At 54.9% G+C, this 15,122-nt stretch overlaps 7 protein-coding genes across 7 annotated transcripts; 2 read left to right on the top strand and 5 right to left on the bottom strand.

Moving 5' to 3' along the window:
* Positions 1-93: 93 nt before the first annotated feature.
* VDBG_09109 (dihydrodipicolinate synthase) lies at positions 94-1,080 on the bottom strand (the record flags this gene model as incomplete). The annotated part of the gene is made up of 1 exon (XM_003000568.1): positions 94-1,080. One exon carries the CDS (start codon positions 1,078-1,080, stop codon positions 94-96), a length of 987 nt encoding a protein of 328 aa, XP_003000614.1.
* Positions 1,081-1,657: 577 nt separating this feature from the next.
* On the top strand, positions 1,658-3,374 carry VDBG_09108 (cytochrome b2; the record flags this gene model as incomplete). The annotated part of the gene is made up of 5 exons (XM_003000567.1): positions 1,658-1,808; positions 1,903-2,375; positions 2,436-2,896; positions 2,948-3,156; positions 3,208-3,374. 5 exons carry the CDS (start codon positions 1,658-1,660, stop codon positions 3,372-3,374), a joined length of 1,461 nt encoding a protein of 486 aa, XP_003000613.1.
* A 303-nt stretch (positions 3,375-3,677) lies between these two features.
* On the bottom strand, positions 3,678-4,634 carry VDBG_09107 (NAD-dependent epimerase/dehydratase; the record flags this gene model as incomplete). Its single annotated transcript, XM_003000566.1, has 1 exon — positions 3,678-4,634. One exon carries the CDS (start codon positions 4,632-4,634, stop codon positions 3,678-3,680), a length of 957 nt encoding a protein of 318 aa, XP_003000612.1.
* A 516-nt stretch (positions 4,635-5,150) lies between these two features.
* VDBG_09106 (voltage-gated potassium channel subunit beta-2) lies at positions 5,151-6,279 on the top strand (the record flags this gene model as incomplete). The annotated part of the gene is made up of 3 exons (XM_003000565.1): positions 5,151-5,176; positions 5,226-5,588; positions 5,667-6,279. The coding sequence occupies 3 exons, from the start codon at positions 5,151-5,153 to the stop codon at positions 6,277-6,279; spliced, it is 1,002 nt and encodes a 333-aa protein (XP_003000611.1).
* Positions 6,280-6,408: 129 nt separating this feature from the next.
* VDBG_09105 (conserved hypothetical protein) lies at positions 6,409-8,372 on the bottom strand (the record flags this gene model as incomplete). Its single annotated transcript, XM_003000564.1, has 2 exons — positions 6,409-7,103; positions 7,154-8,372. 2 exons carry the CDS (start codon positions 8,370-8,372, stop codon positions 6,409-6,411), a joined length of 1,914 nt encoding a protein of 637 aa, XP_003000610.1.
* A 1,174-nt stretch (positions 8,373-9,546) lies between these two features.
* On the bottom strand, positions 9,547-11,040 carry VDBG_09104 (mitochondrial chaperone BCS1; the record flags this gene model as incomplete). The annotated part of the gene is made up of 1 exon (XM_003000563.1): positions 9,547-11,040. One exon carries the CDS (start codon positions 11,038-11,040, stop codon positions 9,547-9,549), a length of 1,494 nt encoding a protein of 497 aa, XP_003000609.1.
* Positions 11,041-12,869: 1,829 nt separating this feature from the next.
* Positions 12,870-14,558, bottom strand: VDBG_09103 (amine oxidase; the record flags this gene model as incomplete). Its single annotated transcript, XM_003000562.1, has 2 exons — positions 12,870-14,003; positions 14,076-14,558. 2 exons carry the CDS (start codon positions 14,556-14,558, stop codon positions 12,870-12,872), a joined length of 1,617 nt encoding a protein of 538 aa, XP_003000608.1.
* Between the last annotated feature and the right edge of the window lie 564 nt (positions 14,559-15,122).

The following is a 15,122-nucleotide window of genomic DNA, read 5'->3' as shown; positions in this document are numbered from 1 at the left end:
TTGGCTGAATCGCTTTTTGTCCAAGCCCTCCCCAGGTATAAGAATCCGCAGCACTACCGCAAAATGATACTCCTGATGAATTCACTCTGCAATCTACCTGTCCCAAGGCCTCTCCTTCTCTGCCTTCTCTAGCACCCCTAAAGTCTCCAAAGTCCATTTTTTCATGGCGTCACTCAGAGGCTCGTATGGCTTTCTCATGTTCCAGGAGGCCTCGCTGTCTAAACCTCGGCCTCTACCAAAGTAGTACCAGGCTCCATACTTGGTGCAAGCAATGCCCTTCTTGCATGCCCATTCCGCATTAGCCACGTCATCCTGGAGCTTTCTTGCCTCATCCACCCTGCCTGACTGGAACAAGTCATACACCGCTGATGTGCAGCCCGGAAAAATATTGCCCATGCCCGTGACACATCCACTGCCGCCCGCATGGAGCGTTGGCAGTAGGTAGTCGCTGCTGCCACCAAAGACACCAAACTGATCGTGCTTGAACTTGCTTGTGAGGCGTGTCAGCTTCCCGACGTTTCCGCACGTGAGCTTGACTGCCGAAATGTTGGGATGAGACGCCAGGGCCGCGATCTGGTCCGAATCGAGATCAATACCAGCAGTGACACCGGGAAAATTGTAGACAATGATCGGAATCGGCGACGCGTCCGCTACGGCGCGATAGTAGGCAAGCAGCGCGTTGCTTGACAGGGCCTTGGCCCAGTAGCTCGGAGGTAACAGCAGCGCGAAGTTGGCGCCGGCACCCGCTGCGTCTTTTGCGTTGAGGATCGTTTCGAAGGTTGACTGGGCGGAGATGCCTGCGACTAGAGGGTAATTGGGCTTTTTGAGGTCGGCAATTGCTCTCGCTGCAGTTTGAATAATGGCTTTGCGTTCCTCAGGTGTCAAGAGGGCAAGCTCGCCGTTAGTGCCGAGGTAGACTAGGCCGTGCATTCCAGCACCGATGAGGCCCTGGCACTGCACATACATGGCATCATGATCTACTTGTTGCGATGGATCGTTTGCCTTGTAGATAGTAACGACAGGCGTGTAGACTCCCGGCGGAAGTGGGTTGGATTTGGAAGCAATATTGCTGGAAGGCATTGTGTGTGTTGGGGTCGCAAAGGAGCAATGGGGTGACAAAGCGTTGTTGTTGAAACGCTTCTTTCGACGCGCAGATTAACGATACTTTGTAGGGCTGAGTTGTGTGTTGTAGAGGCGTGGCTAACACAGGTCACAGGAGTTGGCAGAACGGCATGGTTTCTCCATACCAAGATCTCTGAGATCAGCCAAGCTGTGGAGTGATTGACTGTCCGATGCAAAAGGATCACAAGGGAAGCCGTCGGTCTGTGGGTAAGATGATGGGCTGGTCCTTGACATCGGCGACAATGCCGATATTGAGGATTCCACCTCTGTGGAGAACAAGCTTGCGTGTTCGGGGCCATCCCCGGGGTTCCGGACACCCCAACAATCAGACAATTGAAGACTGACAAAGGCGATTGAAGACATCGAAATCCAGCCTGTAGCATTTCGATTATGGAGTCTTGTCTTCGTTCGTCTATTTGTCTCATGATAAACTGGCCAAAACATCCGGGAGCAAATCGATGCTTCCACACCTCCGCACGTCCGATTTTTTAGCTGCAACGAGTGCTTGTCTTAGCCGAATATCGTGGCTTCGAGTATGACACCACAAGGCGTTTCAAGCGAAAAGCCAATCATCAAACTCGACAGTCTCAATAAGCACAATACCTCAAGCGACTGTTGGATCGCAGTCCACAACAAGGTATGGGATATCACGGACTTTATTGGCGAGCATCCGGGAGGGCCGTTGGGTAAGAACAGTCGTCCTGTCAGCCTTGACCGTGTTAACAATAGCAGTCCTTCTCCGGTGTGCTGGGTCTGATGCAACAAAACCCTTCGACCAAGTACACGCACCCGATATCATCGAGGAGCTGCCAAAGGGGAAATTCAAGGGTTTCCTTGAGGAGCCCAGTCCCGATGTCTCCACCAGCGCTGTTCAGTTTGGTGCCAAGCGTAATACGACGATGGCCCCAACAGCATCACCAACAAACGAAGTTCCTCCTCTTGAATCTGTGCTCAGCGCACCTGACTTTGAGGTTGTGGCATCTAAGGCACTGACACCGAAGACGTGGGCTTTTTACTCTTCCGCAGCTACAGATCTCATTACGCACAGCAAGAACAAGGAACTTGTTCGAAGGATCATGATACGTCCAAGAATACTTCGAAATGTCACCAGCGTCAACATGAAAACCAGCATTCTCGGTTTCAAGAGTACAGCCCCGTTCTTCATCGCCCCTGCTGCGATGGCACGTCTGGTTCATCCTGACGGCGAGTTGGCTCTGAGCCGTGCATCTGCCAACGAAGGTATTATCCAATGTGTACGTCTCCTTGTCCTGAAATTTGGATGATCAATGCTAAGTCATGTCTCGCATCCCTAGATCTCAAGCAACGCTTCTTATACACTGCGCTCCATCATGACAGCCGCACCAGCGACACAACCATTCTTCTTTCAGCTGTATATCAACTCCGAACGACAGAAAACGATTGACATCCTCAAATCGGCACGCTCCCTAGGTATCAAGGCCATATTTGTGACGGTCGACGCACCAGTTCCAGGCAAACGTGAAGCAGACGAACGGGCCGCGCAGGCTGTGACGGTACGATCCGCCATCAGTGGCGGCGAGAGCAGCAAAGACAAGAAGGGAAGTGGATTGGGGCGTCTGATGGCGCAGTACATCGACAAGTCCCTGACATGGGATGATCTGTCATGGATACGAGAGGCGAGTGGTGTGCCAATTGTCCTTAAGGGTGTCCAGACCGCAGACGATGCCAAGATGGCAGTAGATTATGGCGTAGATGCAATTCTGCTGAGCAACCACGGTGGCCGATCTCTCGATGGGTACGTTGTCGCCACTTGACGCCTGGCTCAGAGCTAACGAATCATGCACAGATCTCAAGCAAGCATCCTGGTCTTGATGGAGCTACGAAAACACTGCCCAGAGGTTTTTGAAAAGCTTGAGGTTTACGTTGATGGCGGTTTCGAGCGAGGATCAGACATACTAAAGGCTGTCGCGCTGGGAGCTACGGCGGTCGGCATCGGCCGGCCCACGCTGTATTCGTTGGTATATGGCCAAGAAGGCGTAGAACATCTAGTTCAAAGTAAGTGTGACGTGCGACTGAAATCTCGAGTTACTTGCTGACCCTTTCAAGTACTCAAAGATGAACTAGAAACATCAATGAGACTATGTGGTATCACAAGTCTGGATGAAGCAACCCCGGCTTTGGTCAATACGCGTGACATTGATTATCTCGTGGCATCCGTAGAGCAGAGGGAGCCCGGACGAAAGCACAGAAGAGCAGTGATAGCAAAGATATAGAGTTCAATAAATTCAAGATCCCATGACATCCATCTAAAGTATTCCTCACGACGTAAGTTCGGGGAAGTCCGCCACCACCAGGCTCCTTGACCGAGGTGTCCGGAGACACTTAACCCTATTTCCAGCAATAATGTGTCTTACCGACGGCAAGGCACTTGATACGCTGCCCTACAGCTGTAAAGTGAACACTCTAACATGAATCATTTGTCAAAAGTTCAAGCGATTCTCACACATAAATCTTCTTGGCAAAGTCTTCCCGATTCATCGCATCACTGTGGTTTCACACAGCCTAGCACATAGACTCTAGGCCTCCAACGTCGCAGCAAACGCCTTGACAGCATCGAGCACATCCCCATCAGCCTCCAAGCCCAGACCATAAGCTCGACTCACATCGAACCTCGAGGGCCACGTGTTGACGATCTTCTCAATGACAGGGTCCCTCTTCTCCTCCACCAGACTCGCAGCCTCCTTGCCGCCCACCGACTCCAGTGCGTCCAGAATCTGATTCACCGTCACGGTAATGCCCGGAAGATTGACAACCCTTGACTCTCCAAACGCCTCCTTCGGTACGTCCTTGACCTTGACCAGATTCTTGACCACCGTCTTGGGACTGCACACCCACAGCTCCAGATCCCGCGCAACGGGCAACACGTTCCTCTCCCCGTTCAGCGACTCCCGCACGATGCCCGAAGCAAAGCTCGATGCCGCGGCAGAGGGGGCCCCGGGCCTCACTATGACGGTCGGCAGTCTGACGATGCGTCCGTCCAGCAGCCCGCGTCGCGAGTAGTCGTTAAGCAGCAGCTCGATGATGAGCTTTTCGGCTCCATACGAGCTGCGAGGCTGCGGCAGCGTTTCGGATTCACGAACGGGATTCGCGGGACCGTAGACGGCGCAGGAACTGGTGAAGATGACGACTGTGCCGGGGTACTCGGTGCGGAGGTGGTCGAGGACGGTGCGAACGGAGTCGACATTGACTTTCAGGCCGAGGTCGAGGTTTGCTTCGGCGCCGCCGGACATGAGGCCGTGGAGGAGATAGACTGCGGTGAAGGGGCGGGAGAGAAGGGAGGTTACGGCGGCGGGAGATGTGAGGTCGGCCTTGAGAGAGGTTATGCGATCGCCGTGGGACGCTGCGCTGGCGGGAACGGGAGGCTCGACTACGTCTGTGAGGGTGAGGCGTGTAGAGGGGTCTGCGGCCAAGAGGGCAGATACAAGGTCCTGGCCAATGAAGCCGGCGGCGCCGGTGATGAGGATGTCGGCCATGATGCGGATGTTTGTATGTACGGGGAGATCTGGAGAGATGGCAGTTCGTGATTATGGTGACGGTAATGAAAATTCAGAAGAAATTCAAGCGGCTTGAGCTGTGATGAACCTCTCAGGAAGTGCGTCCGTGAAACAAGCCATCGCGAATATCGGCCATGGACCCCTCTTCCCTCTGCCAAACTTCAACGGTAGCTGGTGCCGTCAAGATCCCCGCACTTCTCCAAAGCTAACCCCTCCATCATGTCGCGACATCCCAGTTGGAGTACATCGGCCACAATGCCGACCTCCAAACACGGACTTCGGAGACAAAGCCGATAGACAGCATTCGGCGGATGATTGCAGATCTGCTCCCAATGGAAGACTGAGCCCCTTGTCGTCGTCACTTCTAGCAGTGAATGGAAGTGGGGGTCCTTCATTGGGGATAAGAAGACCCCCAAGCAAAATCACGACAGGAGAGGGAGGATATCGCAAGTACTGCTGCACCCAGTATACCCAGCCCAATCGCATCGACACGCCATGTCCGCCCATATGGAATACGTCAGGTAAGTGAAGCCGCCATCTCTGCTCTTGCCCGTCTGACCAAATAGACAGACTCGGCACGAGCGGCCTCAAAGTCTCCAAGATCATCCTCGGCTGCATGACCTTCGGTTCCCCGACATGGGAATCCTCCCCCTGGACCCTGGGCGAGGAAGACGGCCTCGAGCTCCTCAAGGCCGCCTACGACGCGGGCATCAACACCTGGGACACGGCGGACACGTACTCCAACGGCCAGTCGGAGGTGATCATCGGCAAGGCGCTCAAGAAGTTCAACATTCCGCGGCAAAAGGTCGTCATACTGTCCAAAATCTTCAACCCCGTCATGGACGACGATTCAAGACCGCCGAGCGTCAACGACGGGCCAATGGTCAACCTCATGGGTCTCAGTCGCAAACACATCTTCCACGCCGTCGACAGGTGCCTCGAGCGGCTGGGCACAGACTACATTGGTGCGTTCCCTTGCCCTCCTTGCTGAGCCGCGCGAGAGGTGGAGAGCAAAAGACCAACACAGCCAGACGTCCTCCAAATTCACCGCCTGGACCGCGAGACGCCCCCCGAAGAAATCATGCGCGCCCTGAACGACGTGGTCCAGTCCGGCAAGGTCCGCTACCTAGGCGCCTCGTCCATGTATACCTGGGAGTTTGCCCGGCTGCAGTACGTCGCGCGCGCACACGGCTGGACAGAGTTCATCTCGATGCAGCCCTTCTACAACCTCCTCTATCGCGAGGAGGAACGCGAGATGCTGCCCTTTTGCCGGGCGAGCGGCGTCGGCGTCATCCCGTGGAGTCCCATCGCTAGGGGTCTGCTAGCGAAGCCGCTGGGCGAGGAGTCGGTGCGGAGCAAGATGGACAAGAAGAAGGATCTGTGGTTCGCGGATGCCAACCTGGACATTGTCGGGAGGGTGGAGGAGGTTGCGAAAAAGAGGGGCGTTAGCATGGCGGTTGTGGCGACGGCGTGGGTGCTGAGGCAAGGCTGTTGGCCGATTCTGGGTCTGAGTTCTGTAAAAAGGGTGACGGAGGCTTGCGAGGCTTTGAAGATGAAGTTGACTGACGAAGAGGTTGAGTACCTGGAAGGCGAGTACCGACCGAGGGCGATCCAGGGCATGTAAAGCGTGAGGCAAGATGTGACACATGCGGACACGCGCTGAATAAAACACTGTCTGAATCATATCCGTGCCTTCAACATTGTCCCCGAATATCATATTCATAGACGCGTTTCCTCTTGCCCTATATACATGTCAGGCTTGAGGCTGTGTGGAATACTCCACGTTCGCAAACTCCTGCAAGCCCTCAATCCCCATTGTGGTCGGATCAAAACGATCAAAACGGAACACTGGCGATAGTCCAAAACTCATATCGAAATCAAACAAAATGTCACCTTCCATGCCCATCAATGCAGGGTCGGCGACTGACATCATGGGCTGACCGCGCGCTTCCAACACCCCACTGGTCATTTCGCAGCCAGCCATGCCATTCTGCATCATCGTCTGCCCTTGAACATGTGGCTTCAGCGTAGCAGCCATCTTCTCGAGTCCCGGCGCCATGAGGTTCGCCAGGTGCCAGCGCCCTGTCGGTAGTGAACGAAAGTGGCGAACGAGTCGTGTTGTCAGGTCCCAGACGCGCTGGGGCTCGATCAGATCGCCGCCGTGTTTGACAGACACCTTGATCAAGAACATGCAAGCAAAAGCCGTCATGCAGTGGAGGTAAGAAGGTATGCCCACCACGCTGGCTGATACGTCGGGGTCGGTGAGGATGAATTCGATCGTGGACGTGGCGGCAGCAATGGCTGTCGCAGTGCCATCCAGGAAATAATGTGGAATGGTGATTTCGCCCGAGGAGCCACGGAAGATGTGAGAGTACAAATGCAACTTGGCAAAGTGGAAATGCAAAAGAGCACCCTTGCTAGGAAACCGCCCGACGCCTGAATATTGGTCTGCGGTGTTAGCGACTTCATGGTCTTCTGATGAACAGGCTGATACGTACCGCGTAAGACACCTGACCAATGGCCTATCCAGTGGTCCAGCTGCTTGTTGAAGTGGGCTATCTGATGGAGATATGCCCTTGGTATAGGTTGGCCTTTGTCAGGCCCGAAAAGCTCCCGTATGCTTCCGAGAATCCCTAGTAACGCAACTTGGCTCGCGAGGCGCTTGTCTTCGGCATTGGAGACGGGGGATTCTAAGAAGCTCTCCCAGCCCTGCATTGAGGAGTCTTCGTGCACAATCGCTGGTCGACCGTACAGAGTGGCAAGGTGCTGGTCGCAGATGTTGAGAATATACCAGAGCCTCGCACCATCAGCGGCCTCTTGGCTTTGCTTCTCGATAGCCTGGCTGTGACAGTTGTGAAGGTTGCACTCGGACGCTCGTCTAATAGCATAACCCGAGATCATCCACGACATGTCGCTGAGCCAGTAGGCGGCAATGGCCATGGCACGGATGTAATCCCGGTCTACTCTTCGATCGAACATGGATTTCTCCATGAGGCGACGGAACTCTGCGCTGCACACTCCGTACAGTGCCTCCGCCGCAGGTTCGTGGAGCGCTGCGACTGTCAAGGTCGCGGCTGTCAGAACAGAGCTCTTTCGGCGTAGCTCATCGAGAGTCTGATAGCGACATCCCACACGATACATGTAAAAGTCCAATTCATCTCGATACAGACAGAAAAGACGTTCTGCTGCGCTCAGAGATATGGCACCTCGGGCAATAAAGTCGTCGGCAATTCGGCTTCGGTGCTCGTCCGGGCTATCAGGTCGCAAAGCCCGCAGCTTTGTGAGGGCGTACAGGGAGTGGATCGGCACATTGGGGAGGTGCGACTCGTCTTCAGGCGAGATCTTGGGTGAGTTGTCACACGACGGACCGACATGATTGTCGGATGGAGCGAGGCGGTTGTTGTTCGTGCTGCCGTTGTTGTCGTTGTTGTTGGTGGTGGTGGTGGTAGTGGTGCCGTTCACAGCTCGGGGTTGACGCTCCGTGGCGCCCGGCGAACTTCCGGCATCACGCATCCCGCTCGTTTCGAGAGGCTGCGGCTCCGAAAGGCCAAGCTTCTGCGTGACGTCGCGCAGAGTAGCATGGAGGGCATCCAGGTCGTGGAGCACAGCGTCGGTGTACTGCGACTTTTCGTCAATGATGCTCTGCAGGTTCTTGCCGAGGACACATCCGAGGTTTCTCTCTGCGCAGCGGCGGCACGGTGGTCCGCTGTCGTCCATCAAGCATTTGATCTTGGGCCGTGTCAGTTGCGTTCCTACAGTAAACAGCCGGGATATCCTTTCTTTTACCTTGTGTCTTCGACATGCGCCGCACGCCTTGATCTTGCGCGAGATTTGAGGGATCGAATGGTCAGAGACACCAGCGCCATTGTTCAGACCAAGTGTCATCTGGGTGGTCGGACTTGTCGCCGGGCTGTTGCGCTGCGGGTTTGCTTTGGATGGTGGTTGGCAGTGAGTCGCAGATGTTACACCTTGGGCCAGCAACTGTGGAGAGCCTGAAGAGGAGAAGCGCTGATGCTGGGTTGGACCCTGCGATTGTGGTTGCCACTCTGTACTCTCGGTCTCGGCCCAAGAGCGTTTCGTCATGGCGTCTTCAGATCAAGACGTCTTCGTATCGAGACGTCTTCGGCATCAGAAGGATCATGCCGGGAAACAGACGAGAGGAAACGAGAAGAAGTCCAAGGAGCGGGTGTCCTTGGAGCAGGTATTATGTTAATGACCTCAAGCAATGAGCAGACAGGCAGGGGGGGAAGGCACGATGGGGGTAGCGACCCCAGGTGCGACCCGCCTCCAACCTTCCCCGCACGCGGGTGCTAGACCCCACTATAACTCGGCCCGCCACAGGTTCTACGGGGCTCCTTAGGTATGTAGGTCTTTAGGGGGGGACATGGCGAAGTCTTAGCCTGGCGTGTTTGACTCGAGCCCACCCCCTTCGTCACACCCGCTATCAGGGCAATCGGGCTTTTCCATTTTTCTGGAAGATTGGTTTGATGATACGCTATCGACTCGCGTCACGCATAGCTCCCCGTAGCTCGTCATCGTGCGTAGTGGGCAAACCTTCTTTTGTGAGCATCAACCTTGATCTCTGTTTCAGGCGATGGTGTTGGTTGGTTCCAACGTCCACTAGATCGCTAGTCAAGGCTTGAGGCCGCCGGCCGGTAGGGACCCTTACCGTGGAGATCACCAAAAGCTGTGCTACAATGTTTCCGTCATGGCAGACTCGGCAGCCCACACATCGATCGAGCATACACAGATGAATGGTGCAAGAAGATACGCTGATTAGGTGCCAAAAGTCCCATCTCCAGTACACAAGAAACCCCAAGCAACTACAGAGCCGCCCGAAATTCCGTCTATCATGCAAAACACAAAACCGTCTACACAAGTGTTGTACAATCTATCCAATCTGCTTCGCCCTCAGTGTGTTCGGAGGGCTCTTGCGGCCGCTGACGAATTCAAAACTCGTCTCCGGCGTTCTCTCGAGCTCCGTCTCGACCCACGACTTGATACTGCTCGCAGCGTCATGCGGGCTCTCCAGGTGAAGCTGGAAAAAGCCCTGCAGCTGAGAAGGCGTCAACACGTCGTCCGGCACCTCAGCAGCGAAACGTGCGGCGAGTCCCTTGACCTCGTCCATCTCCAGGGGTGTCGTGCAGCCCAGCTCAGGCGAGAACATGCGGACAAACATCTCCTCGGCCGACCTTTGGCTGATGTTGCCGAGCAGCACCTTCATGTCCACGCGCCCCGGCCGCACGAGCGCGCTGTCGAGCTGCTCGGGCCTGTTGGTCGTCATGATGACGATGCGGCCCTCCTGCGAGCCGACGCCGTCCAGGACGTTCAGGAGACCGGACAGGGTGCAGTTGGGCGTCATGTTGCCGTCCTGGCTGCTGGGGCGCGGGTTCGAGCGGTCGACCCAGACGGCATCGATGTCCTCCAGCAAAACGACGCACCGTGGTGGTACCTCCTGAAACATTTGCTCGAGATCCGCATCTGTCGCAACGCTAGGGATCTTGACCTCGTAGAGATCGAGGCCAAACTCGCCGGCGAGGGCCACCGACAGGGAGGACTTGCCGGTCCCCGGCGGTCCGTAAAAGAGATAGCCCCTCCGATACGGCATGCTGCGGCTCTGGTACCGCCTCTTCGTCTTGGGGTCGAGGTAGTTCCGTATGTCGGCCAACAGGTCCTGCTTGAGATTTGTGTCGAAGTGCACCGTCTCCAGGTGCCGGATCGGTCTTCTGGCCTTGGGCTGCCAGGCCAGGCCGTAACGGTCGCGAGAGTAGATGATGACGAAGAACTGCGTCTGCTTTTCGGAATACGCGCGGCATCCTTCAACGAAAGCTTTGAGGGGCTCTGCGGACCAGCCCAAACAGCGCAGCGTGAGTTCCTCGCCGCCCATGCCGTCGTTCCTCGGGTCGGAGAGGGAGGCGTTGAAGTCGTCGATCCGGCGCGAGACCATGATGAGGGTTCCGTCATACCATATCCAGCGAGAGTTCCAATGAGGCGAGTACTGGATGGACTGTTGCGACTTTTTCAGAGCCGCGCCCCTTTCGCTGTGGACATGTCCGACCTCGGTGCGTCCCGTGAAAGACCGGTGGTGCCGAGGACGGTTCTCGAGGACCCATTTGACGACGCTGGCGTTGAGGGGGTCACCGCCGGGGATCGTGACGGATGCCAGGAAGAAGCGCCGGACGCAGGCGGCTGCCTCGGACCATAACCTGTGGACAAACCTCCACGCCGTCGGCAGTGTCCCGGCAATGGCGATGAGAGACCCGATCTGAGTGATGTCCAATCTCGACCAGCTCGCAAAGACATCTTTCATGACGCTGAGTCCATGAGCCCAGGGATCGAGCAGCTGGGAGCCCGTGGCAGCGCCGACGTGGTAGCGAAGCGACATGGCCCTGATGGCCTTTTACTCGTTGATAGGTCAGGCCCGCTCAGATGTCATGTGCATTCATGCAATGGAGCTCGAATCCGGGGTGACGGTCCAGCACTGCGCCGTTGCTAGTGCACCCGGGGCGCTACCAACCGCGCGTGGGCGGGTCAAAATGAAGGAAATGGAAAGCCACCGTTGGCTAACAAATAATTACAGTTACATTGATAAGGAACGACAATGAATGAGACGATACAATGGCGGCAATGCTGGTAAGGGAGGTATTGCTTTCCGATCTCGAATAAAGGGATTAGCCGGGGAAAACTTTTCTGTCGGCAGTCAGCCAACGTCGCGCCACACACAGCCACCGAGCATGTCAATTGTGGCGCAGTTTGTCCTCCAGCGGAGACGAACACGACATCTCTCAATTTGGTTGAGCGGGTGCCCTTGGACCTAACCATCATCCCTACTTTCCACAGGGTGCTTGCATTTGAGCTTTTTCTGTGGAGGCCAGAATGTATTGGCCCCGGTGAGAGGACTGAATCTGGGTTTCATCACTGTATCAGTTGATGGGTGTGTTCGGTTCGGGATGCTGTGAGCGAAGCCCGATGCAACGGCTAGCAGTCGCCAATCGTCCTTCAACGTCGAGAAATACGAAAGCAAAAGCCTGAAGCTTGCGTTTCGGTGCCAGTCCGAAAATGGAATCTGACGAGATAATCTTTCCTAGACAGCACTCACGTTACTATCCTGAGGGCAGTTGAGAAATGATAGACCTAGTCAAGTACTGACTCGAATTTTGAGGAGAAAGATGTCCCGAATGAGGTTGTCAGAAAAGAAACGAAAGATGATGCTGAGTTTCATCTTGCCGGATCTCCGAAAAAAAAACTCTCAAATCGGTACCATACGTACGTGAATGTAGGCGAAAGACCTTCGAGTGAATCCACATGGCACTTATTCGGCATGGAGACCAAGAATTTACAGACTAAAGCTACGACCCCTTAGTATGCTTGTCAATACTGACCAGATTTCTCTTGCATAAGCAACCTGGCTGCAATGCAACAAATGCGCTTCGCCAGGGCATATTCATCCACGACAATCCCTCCCCGCTTCTTCATGAAAGTTCAAGGGTTACGCAGCTTAGAATCGGGTGAACTCTTGAGCTAAGAAGCTTAGACTGCGAGGGACAGTGAGAACCATGAAAAGTCGGGTGGTCCTACAACCTTTACGTTTGCCTTTGCCTCGGAAAAGATGCAGTTTCCTTTCTTTATGTAGATGCTAGCAGCATTCGGCCTTGCCATGTAAGCCCTTACCATTTTTCCCTCCATGGAACCATGCTGACTGGCTGAGGAAGGAGGCGGAAGATATCGGGAGCCACTGTGCAGCAATTTTCGGATAAGATTACGCAATCTGGGACTCACAAGCAATACATTAGACTGGTGATATTGTAGAGTTGCCTTATGTAACAGATAGAGCGATTCGCTTGACAGCTCTACTACACAACCCAGCAAACGAGACGGTAGTGTTCGATGATCAGTACGTGAAGAAAGGCGTGCTAATGCTACGAAGACTGACTGGAGCACAGAATTGCTACTGGAAGGCCAATTAGCGTTTATATATCGGCCGAGCATGCATCGATCGAGGCCCACTAACACGCAAACCCGAGCCGCCGCAAGTCGCAGAGGAAAGTGAAGTCTTGAGATCCAAACTGTCGAGAATGGGCAAAATGATAGACGGGGTCACCACGGATAGCTTTAGCAAACAGAAGGGAATCGTAGATATACTCGGATCAGCCTGCTCCACGACTCCGACAATTAAGACGGTGAATTGGCCGCTGGTCATCAATGTATCACATGTCAAGCGTCCTTGGTTTCCGTCAATCCATCAGCAACCTCCTGTGCTGCACGCTGGCCCGCAGTGACTGCCCCCTCCAGGTACCCTTTCCACTCAAACGCAGTTTCAGTGCCAGCAAAGTGCACATTCTCAAACGGTTCCCTCATCGCCGCGCCGTACTTACGCAACATGCCCGCCCCGAGAGTGGTCGTCGGTCCACCGAGGAAATACTCCTCCGTCGTCCACTCGACGTACTGAACCTCGCGCACGTCTCGCGCCTCGTTGGCGAGATCCTTTCCGAAGATCTCAGCCAGATGCTCAATGATTGACCTCTCCTTCTCGTCCGCGGGCAGAGCGCTCCATTTCTCAGCGATACTACCGGCAATGAACACCATGAGGGCGTGCAGATCTTGCGATGCATCCGAAATCTCCCAACCGAAACAAGCCGGCCCCGTGAGAGAGGTAAACTTGCCGACGAGACCAGCGTCGCGCCACCAAGACTTGGAATAGGTAATGGCCATCTTTGCGTAGATTCCTGGTTTTGTGTGAGACACGAGGTTGCGCTTGTCGCAGGGGAGGGGGGGAGAGAAAGCGATTTTGTCGTAGACGTTCTGCGTCACAGCAATGATGACCTTCTTGGCGCGGAAAGACTGGCCAGACTCGATGGTGACGATGGCTATGTCGTTCTGCTGGACAACGCTGTGGACGGGACTGTGGATGAGTACGCTTCCAGGGGTCATTGCCTCGGCGAGATTGGTTGCGATGGCCGTGGTGCCTTGTAATGTCTCAACTATCAACATCATGCTGGAATCGTTGTTTCTTGAGGGAGACTCACCTTGCCTGATCCACTGGAATTGGGCACCCTCTTGATCCTCAAACATGAGACTACGAAGGCCACCCCCCGACTTGATGTAGTCGAGAAAATAGTGTGCTCCGATATCCTCCGGCTCGCGTCCAACGATAGCCCTGGAAAGTCCACGGCTGAGGGCTCGAAGGTGCGGCTTCTCCCACATCTTGTAAATATCGAGCCAGTCGGTAAATGAAACGTCCTTCTTCTCGGGGAAACTGTCCCAGTCGGAGATGTTAATCTTGGCGGCAGATTCTTCGATGAGGAGTAACCAGGCAGCTTCCTGGAGAGCGAGCTCAGGGTCCTCGGGCTGGCACAGTCAGCATCCGATGTCCACAATTGATCTCTTGTTGAGTGAAGAATGGTACTAATGATAACATACCTCGGAATCATCACCTGGAGTTGAGCGGGTTACCTTGCCATCTTCGCCCTGAAAAATGGTATCGCCGTCGTTATACTGTACGACGGTGTCCAGTCCGAAGCGCTCGCTGTATTCATAAACTGTCTTTTGCGTCTTGTTGTTAATCCAAGTGGCGCCGAGTTCCGCGACGCCAGGACCAGTCTCCAGTCTCTGGGAGCGGGACTTGCCCCCGAGGAGGTGCGTCGCTTCAAGCACGAGTGTGGTGTAGCCTAACTGTTGCAGCTCATACGCGGCAGTGAGGCCCGAGAACCCGCCACCCACCACAATGGCGTCGACTTCGGAAGGAGGCAGGGGAGGACTCTGATCACAGCCGTCGTTGGTGTCGCCCAAGTGGCCATCAGCCGGGGTCCAAGGTCGACTGACCTCGACCGCTGTGACGCCTGGGACAGCCTGAAGAAGAAGTGAGACGGAGAGAATAAGGCGAGCGGGGTGCTTCGTGTACATGTTGAAATTGCGAACGAGGTGAAGGCGCGTTGTATTGTGGATTTGGCTAGATGTGAAGATGAGTCCAGTTCTGCTGTCTATGTCTTGCCGCGGATGCTCTCAGCTTTATACGCGACCACGACAGAGGCTTCACCCGTTGGCGCATTATTTTTCATCACCAATTCGAAACATACTACCGTAAAGGTCGATTCTAGCATCTCAGCCTGCGACATGAGAAGCCAAGGACGACGACGTCAACAGAGCCGCGGCACTGCAGCCAAGGTGAGCGGCGCAGGCCATGCATTACTACCAGAAAAGATCCAGCCCCTTTCCAGCGAGATCAGCCATATTGGACCGTAGCATAACGCAGGCACAATCACGTTAGGCAGGCTGCTAGCTAGTCTTACCTTACTTTCTGAGGACTGCGGCTTTGTCGGGTTTGTCGCCTGGAACCGCCTCGGTGAGCTCGGGGCGCGAACTTGCTGGAGCACGCCACAATGTGTGTAAGGCCGCGGAGGGCTACGCAGCGTGTAGCAACAAGAGCTCGAACTCAAACTGGGCGCTGACAGAGAAAATTGCACATGT

This window comes from Verticillium alfalfae, genomic scaffold, assembly GCF_000150825.1.
Source record: "Verticillium alfalfae VaMs.102 supercont1.14 genomic scaffold, whole genome shotgun sequence".
Taxonomy (NCBI): domain Eukaryota; kingdom Fungi; phylum Ascomycota; class Sordariomycetes; order Glomerellales; family Plectosphaerellaceae; genus Verticillium; species Verticillium alfalfae.
This window is presented reverse-complemented; position numbering and strand designations above follow the sequence as displayed.